Source organism: Calidris pugnax, unplaced genomic scaffold (genome assembly GCF_001431845.1).
Source record: "Calidris pugnax isolate Ruff unplaced genomic scaffold, ASM143184v1 scaffold27, whole genome shotgun sequence".
NCBI lineage: Eukaryota > Metazoa > Chordata > Aves > Charadriiformes > Scolopacidae > Calidris > Calidris pugnax.
Genome location: NW_015090893.1, coordinates 7,879,186 through 7,891,656, shown reverse-complemented (window position 1 = coordinate 7,891,656; position 12,471 = coordinate 7,879,186). Strand labels below are relative to the sequence as shown.

Genomic DNA, 12,471 nt, shown 5'->3' with positions numbered 1-12,471 from the left:
CTTCAGGGCAGGTAGAAGGGAGGGGGGGACGCAGAAAGGCAGTGATTTGGTTTGGGGGGGTGGGGGTGTTCGTATGAACTCCGGCAGACTCCGCATTTACATCCGCGGCTCCTCTCTCTCCGCCTTGCCGCGGGTTGAAATTAGACCGAAAGTTGCTGTAAAGACTTGCAAATGGGGGGGGGGGGCTGGGGATGTCTGAAACATGCTGCGGTTCGGAGGGGGATTAGGCTGGCTCCCAAGGGCGAGCTTTAATTAAAGGTACCACTAGGGCACAGAGTACAGGAATTCTTAGCATCCTCAGTTCTGGTCTAAAAGCTGCCCCTGTTTAACTTTATCCCCAGGCTTTTTCAGCAACCACCTTCCCTCTGGCAGAACTACTACATCCATTTTTTTTTAAAGGACCAGAAGCTGTCTTGTTAAGAATTATATTTTTGGGGTTTTTTTGGTAAGTGAGTATTAGACAGCTTTTTTTTTTTTTACAGTATTACATAACATCTGAAAGGGCAGAATAAACGCGTATGTAACAGCTGTTCCAGTAATCTCATTCATGTACTACATATATAAATATATTTATTTTCAATTGATTTCTGCACAGGTGAGGACATAGTTGCAGCTTTATGCAACACTCAGTGCAAAGGACTGACTTTATCAGTGGGAGTTTTGCCATTAACTCAGTAGACATCACGACAGGGGAAACTCGGTGGTCTGTATAAAAAAAAAAAAAGCCATTGTGCTAAATTGCCAGAAACTACCTCAAAGTACCAGAAATGAGAAAGTTTAGCTGGCTGGGTCCTGGGTTTCTTGCTTTGCTTCTGGAATTTGATGGGGAACTTTGTACAAGTCAGACAGCAAAAATCATGCCCGTCCTTTGCTCCTGAGGAATGCAAAAGCATTAGACAGTTCTCAAGTGAAATAGCTTGACGTAAGCATAGTGGATTTGGCATTTACTTCTTGGATATCACTTTCATAACATAATACACCCAAGTTCTGGCCTAATTTCTGCAAGGAGTGGGCATGCTGTGGGTACAATAACTGTTGTCACATGTGTTTTTTCTTTTGAACTGATGATGTTAGCAAAATAACTCTTTCCCTACCCACCACCAGCTTCTCTGAACAGTTCTTTAAATTAACTGTAATCAATGCTCATTTTAGCTGAAATCCAGCACTGCCTGGTTAATGCTGGCGATGTGGGATGCGGAGTGTTTGAATGCTTCGAAAACAATTCTTGCGAGATCCGAGGCTTACACGAAATCTGCATGACATTCCTGCACTACGCTGGAAAATTTGATGCCCAGGTAACACCATGAAATGTCCTATGTATCTGCTTGCTTCCAATATACATGCAGCACATATTCTAGTTCTTTAACACATCTTTGGGGAAAGAAGTTACCATTACAGAGCACATCTACTTTTGCACCTGACCAGCTTCAATAAGAATTTTTCTGTTGAAGGGCCCAGAATCAAGACTCAAGAACAGCAGCAGAGCAGTGGTGTGCAATGTGTCCCAGGGGCCAGGCTGTCTCTAGCTACAGCTCCCTGTACCTCCCTTCTCCTGCACCCAGGGTAACTAAATCAGACCACTGATGTAGCTGAACATGTTTTTCAGAAACGCTGAGCAGTTTAAGCTTCTACACCATATTTGTTCAAAACTGATTCTGAAATGCAGCTCAGGCACTCGGTTCGTTTAGACATATTGAAATATTTCCCAATGTGCAGTTATTAAAGTTGGTTCTCAAGATCTGCATGCAACCAGTACAGGCCATCTCCTGAAGCTGCTGTATTCAAATAAGCCTTTGGTTCAAACACTGACGTTGAAATACATTACTTAGATGGTATGCGGTATTAAGTTTGTCTCCTTCATTTTCTCCCCAGACCATTTATGCATCATTGAGACATCCTGTTATTATGTCTTGTAAACCTCCTCTCCCATTTCAGTGCGGAGGGAAGAGAACATTACGACGGGCCAGCGGCATTTGGCTTGACCATGCGGTTTACAGTATAACTTGACTATAAGCACCAGCCTCATGGCACTGTTAAAAGCATGGTATAAAGTAGAGCTGTCTTCAGGATTTAACCTGGTCCGTGAGGGATGGTGGGACCACCCAGTAGGAAACACTTCTGAAGTGCTGGCATTTTAGGTTCAAATTCTCCAGGACATACAAAGGGTCTGGCTAGTGATTAAAATGGGAATCGTTTCTTCTGCGGGTATGTGAAAACCTTCAGCTTAATTTCCAAATGGCTTCCAGAAAATGCTCATTTATTTTTGCACAATATTCTGTCAGTGAACAAAGTTGACCAAAGCAGCCCTTTTGGGAGGCGAGGGTAAAGGTGCCTGTGAAGGCTGAGCGTAGCCATTGATGCCTATTCCCCAGGATCCCCAGATACACTAATCAAATACAGCCCATTTTGCATCCAGGCTGTCTCCATTGCAGTGCAGAAGTATTAAACCCCTGGAGCTTTATTTAATCTAGAGGTGACTTTAGCCTCTGCTATGACACGGCTTTTCATGGCTCATCTCTGTTTTATCTACAGTTATTTCAGGCTGCATTAAATGACAAGACTAGCACTGGCCATTTTCTGTTCTCTGCTTTTCTGCTCTCCTTCCCTGTCTGTGAAACCTGAGAATTGATGTCAGGTTTGGTTTGCATAAGGATTTTCATTTTTTATTCTTACTTCCCTAATGTGCTGTGCCTTATTGTTCCTGAAGGGAAGGGCAAGCAAGTGCCTTTGGTATAGGGAATAGAAGGGGATGATGACTGAAGCAGTTCTTTCATCAGTAAGAAACATTTCTGGTTTTAAAACAATTTGGGGACAAAATCTCCTTGCAGGTCTGGGTGAATCTTAGTTAATGTCAGTGGAGCTGTGTCTGTGTACTCTCTGGATAAAGGTTAATAAAAATTTGGTCTTCACAAAGCACTTGTGTAAAACAATCTGAAGCTAGTGAAGAGATGGAGGCAGCGCAGGAGGCTTCCACACACCTATTGCTCAGCAAAGTAAAGGGAGACTGAGCAGAGCTGTCAGACTGCGACACACACACTGGTATGGCAGCTCTAGCACCCGAGAGCAAAGAGAGAGGAAAGGAAGGGATGGCTTTGATGCCCACTAAGCAACTGAATGAAGGAATCGCAGTAGTTAAAGAGATGCTGCTAAAGCAGTTTTCCTGCAACTTACTTTTTTAATTTCCTTATTTTTTATTTTTTTTTTAAATCTCACTTAGAATTTCTTGCAGCAAAGAGACATCAAGACACTGTAGGATTATTATTAGTGCTGATTTGAGTCCCTCTCTAAGGAAGCAGTAGTAGAAAAAAAAATGACAAGGGAATGGGGCTGGTGCGTATAGACAGTGCATACATGTCTGTGAGTTTGCATACTGATGTTAAAATTAAACTAATTTGCAGTTACTGAATGGGTATCTGTTTGTGGTCCTGGGGACCTCAGCCCTGGCAGGATTCCCTCTCCTTTGTGTGAACCTGCTATGCTGACACTCCAGAAGCAAACAAAGCCAGTAACTCAAGGATTGAATTATTTCTTTTGCCCTTTCCCTGGTTGGGCATTCAGCTGTTGGGGTAGAGGAAACCTCAAAACACCAGCAAAGAAGCCCTGTGTGTTCAGCTCCACTGGAATAGCAAGGCCAGGTAACTTGGCATGATCTTTAAGGGCAGAGAAACAAAGAGAAGAGGTGGAAGAGCCATTAAGTGGTACCCTTAGCAATGTAATAACCCTTGACGTTGTCCTACAGGGGAGCAGCTAGCTGGGCATAAATCAGCTGCTGTGCTTAATGGACAAAAATACAGACCTACTCCATTTCTTTTCTTCTCAGGGAAAATCCTTCATTAAAGACGCTCTGAAGTGTAAGGCTCATGCCTTGAGGCATAAATTCAGCTGCATCAGCCGTAAGTGCCCTGCCATTAAAGAGATGGTGTTCCAGTTACAGCGGGAGTGCTACCTGAAGCATGACCTCTGCTCCGCTGCCAAGGAGAACGTCCAGGTCATTGTGGAGATGATTCACTTCAAAGACCTGCTGCAGCATGAGTAAGTGCCTCCGTGCTAGTGCAGTCAGAGGCGTGGGAGCTCCTTCCAGGAGCACGGTGGTGCCAATGGGCTGTGCATCTGCCCAGGAGCTGTTTCACCACCTCCTGGCCTTAAGCACGTCTTGTTTTCCCATGTACCAGACCAAGGTAATGCTTTTTTCACAGGGGCCCTTGAAGACTAGTTTGTTTCCGAAGGGCTAGATGTGACTATGGAAGGGAATGAAATAGGTTGAAGTTGGATCTGGCTGTCTCTTTGGTCCTTCAGCAAATACAGTATCAGTGTCTGCTGTTTCCAGAGGCATCTCACCATGTCTTGGTGCTTTCTGAGCTCAAAGGCAATGTTCCTGACCCCAGTATCTTGTTAAAGATGACAGCTAGAGGAGATGGGGGAAGAAGGTCTATGCAAAGTTGTCAGTAAGATGATAATTTCTTCTTTAAATACATACTTTCAAATGTCTTGTAGTTAATTGTCCCTGAAAGAGCTGCAGTCCCCTAGGTAATCTCTCATTCATCTTATTCCTTATTAACCTCAGATGCTTTTTAATAAAACATGGAGGTGTACAAAGTGAAGGCACAAGTCAGATTTTGAGGAGTTCATCCCTGACTGGGAACACAGCTGTCCTCTGAGGAATTTCAGGCATGAATCCTATTTGGAATTGATCAAAGCTGCTACATGACAGCAACAAACCAGGCACAAGCTGTTTGTACCAACTCTTTGTGCACAGACGCAAAAATCAGAGCCTGTTTTTCTTGCAGGTGAACATTTCACTCCCAAACAAGGAGGCTGAGCCACAGCCTGGCAGCAGGCTTCACCTTAGAGCATCTTCCTACCACACCTCTGCCGCCTTGTCCCTAGCGGATATTAGCACAGAAACCTCAAATCCCAGTGATCATGACAGATACATTTTCTTTTTTTAACAGAATAATTTCTTTTGGATTTTCAGCCTTGCATTTTTATTGGTCTCCAAAGGAGCTGTGCCCCTGTTCCCTCACTTTCTGTTGAAAACCACCCCCCTAATACTTAAGCTGCAGTTGCAGAGACACACTTTGATGCCAGTTTACTCTCAAAAGCAGAAACATTCGCTGTGGTTGGTATGAACTGAATGCAGTGGCCTGAAAGCAAGGCCCTTTCTGTGGACATTCCTGAGGCCAGGATCAAAGGCACGGCTGGTGGCCTTGCCACGGCCACTGGCCATGCCCAGGATGAAGGGCCACATCCAACTGCCAGGGGGAGGGGGAAGGCAGAGCTCCATCCTGCACAGCAGCACCTCTCTATGGTGTGTTAGTAGGCTATAAATTGGGTACTTGGTACCAGTTAACCACCCCATCATTTGGAGATGAGAAGGGCTATGAAAGTCAAAGGCCTGTCCAAAGAGAAGTAAGTTATCCTTGTTTTACAAACTGGCTAAAGCAGGAATGCTCAAAGGCAGCTGCTTGTTTCTGGGGAGCTTCACCGGGGGGTTCTCAGATTGAGAAGAGATGGATCATTCAGCTGAACACCTATAATTTGCACAATCTCATTTAGAGCTTCCTACACTTCATATTGAGCATCTCACAGAGCCAGAGCTTAGCTTCCCTATGCGGGACTCCTCAAATAGAAGCCAGTCAGCCTCCTCCCCTCCCCTAAATTTAGAGGCCATCTCTGAAGCTTTTGAACTAAGGCACTTGTTCAAGATCAATAGGCAAGTGTGGCGGAGCTGGAAATAAAATCACGTCTGCTGACTCGCAGCCTTGTGCTCAGTTCAGGTACTATGGTCAGGCCGGCTGAAACGCAGAAAGTAAAACAGTGAAGGAGAAATGGGCCAGTATTAATCCGCAGGGCTCTGGCAGACTCTGAATACCTGAAATATTTGGCAGCTGAGCCACTTTTTAGTCATACCAGCAACCTTTTTCTTCCAAAGATTTTTGTAAAGGTTATGCCCAGTTTCAACAACTGATTTCTCTTTTTTTTTTTTTCCTTTTTTTTCCTCCTCCTGCTGGATCACTTTGCATGCGATGTGCTCAGTTCTCTCTCATCTTCTATTTTACATTTAAAACAAAAACTAAGAACAGAGAAGCAAGTGGCAGCTCTCAGACTTGTTCCTGACTATTTTATTCTGACCATTTTCTCCTAATGAGTGTTGAAGAACGTGAAGTCTCCTCCTGAGTCAGCTGCGGTGGGGTGGGGGTCAGGCCGATTTGCTATGGTGGAAGTGGTGACAGGCCCTGGCAAATCGGTCGCTGCTGCGTTCCAAGTAACTTTTTTTTTTTTAAACAGCAGAAACAATCCAAACATGGGAAATATTTTGAGATAGGGGAATAGGTGGCTCTCCAAGATTAGTCATTCAAAATGAGTTTAAGCAGTTGGGCAAAGTAAAATCAGGGTAGTGTCAGACACTGATCATAATCTGTTGGTTTTCCTCATCTTTTCTGACTTAGTTCATGGGAAGAGATTTAGACTTGTCCACGGCCACAGGAGCTGGTGGATGGTGTGTCCAGAAGGTGCACCCCCACCACCCCATACAACCACCACTGCTGTCCCCAGGCAGTTCTCTGCTTGCACTGTGGATGGTTCCTACTGTGGAAGACTTTTAAGCACGTCCTTCTGGGCCTGCGAGCAGCTGAGCGGTTGCGTCAATAGACAACATCAATATTGACCCACAAAGCTTGTGACCGCAACTATTTTAAAATTGTTGCACTCGGTGACCCGTGACTGAGGAAGCCGAAGTGCCTGTGCTCGGGCAGCCTTGTGCTGTGGGTACACAGAGGGATGGGTGGGAAGCAGAGACTGTGTTTGGCCGTGGCTCGTTTGGAGTCCTTGTTTGGCTGGGAAAAGGTATATACTGAAAGCTTTACACAACCCTGTAAGGAAATGAAGGAAAAAAAACTTGGTGTGGGAAGCAGCAGTGCCACCAAAGTAGATTGCCGTGTGTCTGAGCTCTGTGCAGTTGGATCCTGAGTCCAGACAGGATCTTGCTTGTGGTGGAGATCAACATCTGGTGCTTCAGGGAAAGCTAAAGATGATGAGAAGAGCCAGAGAACCTCTAGTTGAGTATCTGTTGCTCTTCACAGAGGTGAGGAAATGCCTCCCTCTTGCAGACTGGTGATCAGTGTATGCTCTGTACCAGCCGTTCACCTGGAGATAGCAAGCTCTTTGATGAAGCTGATGGCTCGGGACATGGGCAGGTTTCCTTGTCACACATCCTGACTAATAAAGATGAAGAGGTGTGGAAAGAGAGGCAGAAAGTGTGAGAGAGCAATTCTTCCATTTGACAGCCCCATTTGCCATTCCTGTAGACCTCATGTATTCCTCTGGTGGACATCACAGTTGTCCCAGAGCATCTCCAGTGGGGGAGCAGTAAAGGCAGTTCCAGCACTTGAATGAAGCCTTGTTTGACAGGATGCCATCACATGCATTTCCTACAGCGATATGGCTGATTAGAAGATAATAACCCATATGTGATTTTGACTATCCTCTCACTGTTTCCTTTACCTCCAGGCCATATGTTGACCTAGTGAATATCCTGCTCACCTGCGGCGAGGAGGTGAAAAAGGCAATAACAAGAAGCGTCCAAGCCCAGTGCGAACAGAACTGGGGAAGCCTCTGCTCCATCCTGAGCTTCTGCACCTCGGCTGTCCATGGTGACACCAGCCTGGGTCCTGAGAAGAAGCCAGGTGAAGCCAGCAAAGCCACTGCTGGCCGCGGGGACATGCTGGCCCACTCCGACTCCGACCACAAGGAGAGCTCACGAGCATCTAAGGGAGAGAGAGGTACTAAGGGCCACTTGAACGCCCATGCCCGGGTGAAAGCTGGGAGCCACGGTCCCAAAGGGGCACATGGGATCGTGGACCGGGCAGACGAACTGTCCGACTTCTCTGACATCCGGAGGTGAAAAAAGGCACCAACTCCCCGTTGCCCCCATCCTCCCCCTCCACTGGAAACCTCCTCCGTTGAGTCCCATCTTCCCGTCTATGGACATTCCAAAGCATTTCCCATTCAGAGGTCAAGCACAGGGCATTGCAAGATATATATGGACCTCAGCAACAGTGTATATAGTAGCAAAGGGAGAGCAGTGGCAATGGGTTATCAATCCAGCAAACTCGACACTTGAGCAGCCACCAAATGTGGCAAAATGTCTCCGACTAAATTCTTTTCCCCTTTTTTATGAAACGGACATCAGCTGAAATTTAGGATCTTGTTTGGGGGGTTGTTGGGTTGTTTTGGGGATTTGTTTTGTGTTTTTTTTTCTTGGTCCCCTTGGCTGGGGAGAAGGTTCCAAGAGGGCTCTGCCAGATTGCATGTGGCCGCTTGTGGCTTAGCACCTCTGAAGGTTTAACGTGCAGCCTTACAGCAGATGGCTGAATTCCAGGGGGATTCGGTTTCTGCCTGTGGCTGAGAATGCAAGAGCTCAAGGCTCTCTATGTGACGCTCTTTAATGAAATAGCTTCCCTGTCTCTCGCACAGGAACTGTGCGGTCTGGAGCTCCACCGCTTTCTCTTAACTAACTTCTGAGCCATTGTTCCCATCTGGGTGATGCTGCCTAGTTTAAGTGCCCCATGTTTGTTTTTTAACCACTGCATCACTTGACAGTTGCTAATCCAGTCACTTCAGCGTATCGAAGGCAAGTAGTCAGCTTCCAGACAAGGCGATGTGACTGTTAAGACTTGCACAGTATGGAGGAACCCCCAAAAGTACGCTCGTGGACCTCTGAAAACCCTGTGCATGTTCTCTTCTTACACTTGTCCATCGGTGACACAGGTCCTCCACCCTTATGGACAGCCCAATCTTAAAAGGATGGGCATAGGCTCAGACAGTGAAGCACCCCATATACTTAGTTCTTCTCCAGGGCTGCGTTTGAAGGCCCATCAGAAATCCATCTCTCCTTAGCAGTAGCATGGTGTGGTTTGATGGGATGCGGAGCCCCACTCGAACCTGCCTATCAGCTGTGGTTTATCCAAATGCCAAAGATAAGGAGAGGGGGTTGACCTGTTTTTGTTTTCAATTGTTGTACAGTTAATGACCACCAATCTCTGCAGAGTAAGTTACTAAAGATGAAGAGCGTCAAGAGCTTATTGTCTCTAAGCAGTTTTACGTGTGACTGAGGTGTTTGGACACATCTCTCCTACCCCCTATGCAATTGTAATTCTCAGGTTGCAGATCTGCAATCCTATATCCCCAGATACTGTACTGGAAATGGAGGTTGCAGCATCCATGGGGACAGAAGGGTGAGCTCTTCAGCTTCCTCTAGAGAAAAAGCGAGTTTTCTTAGAAAGTGGGATTCACACTAGGGATTTGAGCCTTCTCATTTAGAAAGTTTGGGAGGAAAGCTGTGGGGGCAGGAAGGCAGTTCAGTAGAGACAGAACGTACCCAGTGAACTAACGTACGTCTTGTCGCATGGTGGGAAGGAGCTGTATAAACAGTAGAGGGTGTTGGAATTTGGCTACAATTTCCAACTCAGATTTCAGTTACTGCTAAGTGAACACAGCTCCTAATAGCTATATTCAGGGTTTAATGCGTGTATCCACCCGCAGAAGTTATAGGCATTGCTTTTAATAGAAGCCACGTAGGAAGCAAGAGAGGACCGTTAAGTTGAAAAGGTGTGTCTCTACGTGATCACCACGTCTTTGTTAAAACACCTGACCTCAATCCTGCCTGATTTTTAGCTAAGTTCTGTGACCAAATTTTCATTCAACTTAATTGGGAAGAGGTGGGATGGGGTCAAGTGCTGTAGCAGTAAAGACCGAGGAGCAGAGCTGCTGGCAGTGAGGGTGCCAGCTGCCCTGTTGGGTTGTGGCACAGCTCTCCCACAGACGGGGCACCCGGGCTGTCCCATGGAGGAGCTTGCCAAGGTTGGCTTGGGCCAGCCTCTGATGGGAAGCTCCTCTGCTCCAAAAACTAATTGGCTGGTGGTGGTACTATAAGAAGGTTTCTAGCGTGCCTCCATGGGTTTCCTGTGAGCGTCCTCTCCCCCTTGGTGGCATAGAGCCACCATGAAGAACAAGCTCAAACCAAAAAGACAATCCAAGTGTTTTAGAAAAAAATTAAAAAATAATAAAAAAAGAAAACAAACGCAAAACAGAAACAACAACTCACTACCAACATGATGTTCTTGCATTGAACTAAAAGAAGATCCCTCTCTCATTAGAGGTCTGATTCATCAATGGGAACCAAACATATAGATCTACATCCTTGAATGTCTCAGTCAACATATCACCTCAGCATGCATACAGTTTTATTTGTATTCATTCATTCTGTGGGGATAATTGTATCCTTTTGTTTAGTCAATGAAAATTTGGGGGGGTTGGGGGCAAGCTGTGGGTGGGAGGGATTTTTGTATAAGGCATAACTTTTTTTTCCTCTGTGTGTGAAGAATTTATGTGTTCATCTACTGATTCCACATATGCTATTATTGTAAATATTTAACATTTCTATTTATTATAGTGTCTCCATTTAAAAAAAGAACACTGCTGGCTATGATAATTTAAACGTACGTCATGACCTGTGTTGTATATATTCATGCCACTAGTATGTTTTTTTTTTAATGTTTAAAGCTGCGTAAATATAGTTTTATACAGTTCCATAATGTTATTGACAGCATAAATCATTTATTTATTGTTAAACCTTCTTTCATATCTAACAAATAGGGTGCGTTTTACCTGAGATTATTTTATTGTGACATCTACATAGCCTTAATTCTTTATAAAAAAGAAAAAAAATGTCCATTTAGATACTGTATGATGCTTTAATTAACATTCCTTATGAACTTGCTGTTCATGAAGGAGGTTAAGCTTAAAAGCCAAGGTATGAATGTTTCCTCTACGCTTTGCATCTGGAATGAGCCTTGTTCTGGAATGAAAATACTGGGAGAAGGAAAATGCCTACTGGAAAAAGATAGCAGTAAACCCTGGAAAATGCTGTCCTGACTTAAAGTGCTGAACTAAAAGGAAAAGAAGAAAAAAAAAAATACAAACTGTCCTTAATTCCAAATCTCTGGGAGAAAAACATACTAGTTTTATCTCATGTAGAATTTGCAGCCAAATAAGCTTGTAAAAAAGAAAATGCATATGGCTTTAGACAAAGCTCTGTACCTTTCACACTATTATTTTCCTTAAACACTAATAAATGTTTTGAATAAGACTCTGGCTGGGTTTTGTTTAGCTGGAATTTCAGCTGCTGCGATAAGGGGTTAGAAAAGCCCTCTGAAGCTGGGCCAGCAGGTTCAGCCGAGGGGAGCAGAGGTGATCTGTCTGCTCGTCCCCCCAGAGCCCGTCCCCTCTGCCAGCCGGGCAGCAGTGTCCTGGCTGGGGCAGGACATGGGGACACAGCCAGCCCTTCCTCTCTGTATGCCAGGGAGAGCCGGAGCAGGGACAGAGACCTCGTCTCTCTCCGAGGTGTCGTTGCCCCCGGGGAGGGAGACCTCGTCTGGTCTGGGACCTGGCAGCTTGGTTTGAGGGCAGGAAGGGAGATGCGTAACACACCAGAGGATGAAAAACATGAGGAGCAGAAGTTCGTGCCCTTCTCGGGCTCAGACAATGCCCCTGTGTATTTCGAGAGGTTTTTCCCTGAGCAGAAGCCATGGACGGGGTTCACTGCAGCACGTCAGAGCTGCCTCATCTGCTTTAAATTAGTCTGTATTCAGGTTAGGAAGGGAAAAGGGGGAGGCAGGTGCTTATGGGTTTCTTCTCACTGCCCTGGTGATCTTGGATTACAAAAATTCCTTGGGAGGGGGCACACTGCTCAGCCAGGTTGGCTACAGGCACAACTCAGCATCCCCAAGGGCCAAGAGGGGATCTGTGGGTGACCACAGCACCCGCCTGTGGGCAAGGTCTCAGCAGCCCCCAGCACGGGGCCAAAGGGTCTCAACAGCCCCCAAGCACTGGGTTTCAGCCAGACCCATTAACAAATACAACAGCAACACTTTCTAAAAGCTGTAATAGCTGGTAAGATTTGTCCTGCACGTAAAAAAGACCCAGTCAGTTCTGGTAATAGCAAGAGCTCTCCCTTCAAGATTTTACCTTAAAAACAGAGAACATCCATTTGGCTCTCCATTGTCAGCTATTAATAATCTGTCAATAGTGTCTCTGTAAAGGGATGGAACAGGCACATATAGTAGCTGTAATTCTATCAGATCACTCCATCACCATCCCAGCAATGATCAGATATCAAAATCTTAAATGCTTAATGGAGTTTCAGCAAAGGAGAAAAGCTAAATCCTAACATTTACAAAAAGCAGGCTGAAGAAACAGCACTTCTATGTTGTCTCCAAAGTCATTTTCATACAGCGTCGGGGTGTAGGCAGCAAGGGGATGGGGAAATTATGAGAAAGCACCTCAGAACATAAAGCACGGAATTTTTTTTTAAGGCTGCTTGCATGAAAAAGCACATTTTTAACACTCCTTCTGTGGGGTTTAAAAATAACTAATCCAGTTGAAGCCTTTGGAGGAGATGGGCTTCACAAG

At 45.4% G+C, this 12,471-nt stretch overlaps 1 protein-coding gene across 2 annotated transcripts; it reads left to right on the top strand.

The window, feature by feature from the left end:
• Window positions 1–221: 221 nt before the first annotated feature.
• Window positions 222–11,149, top strand: STC2 (stanniocalcin 2). 2 transcript variants are annotated; one of them, XM_014947993.1, is made up of 4 exons: window positions 222–445; window positions 1,153–1,295; window positions 3,821–4,032; window positions 7,510–11,149. In XM_014947993.1, the coding sequence occupies exons 2-4, from the start codon at window positions 1,257–1,259 to the stop codon at window positions 7,901–7,903; spliced, it is 645 nt and encodes a 214-aa protein (XP_014803479.1). In that variant the 5' UTR covers window positions 222–445; window positions 1,153–1,256; the 3' UTR covers window positions 7,904–11,149. The 2 variants fall into 2 exon arrangements, with proteins under 2 accessions (XP_014803479.1, XP_014803478.1); XM_014947992.1 differs by lacking the exon at window positions 222–445 and having other exon boundaries at window positions 1,041–1,295.
• The last annotated feature ends 1,322 nt before the right edge of the window (window positions 11,150–12,471 follow it).

Excerpts from the sequence above, each read along its gene's own strand:
- STC2 (XM_014947992.1), top strand. The coding sequence starts at position 1,140 with ATGCTCATTTTAGCTGAAATCCAGCACTGCCTGGTTAATGCTGGCGAT. Across the intron at positions 1,296-3,820 it reads CTGGAAAATTTGATGCCCAG|GGAAAATCCTTCATTAAAGA; the intron begins GTAACACCATGA and ends TTTTCTTCTCAG. Across the intron at positions 4,033-7,509 it reads AAAGACCTGCTGCAGCATGA|GCCATATGTTGACCTAGTGA; the intron begins GTAAGTGCCTCC and ends CTTTACCTCCAG.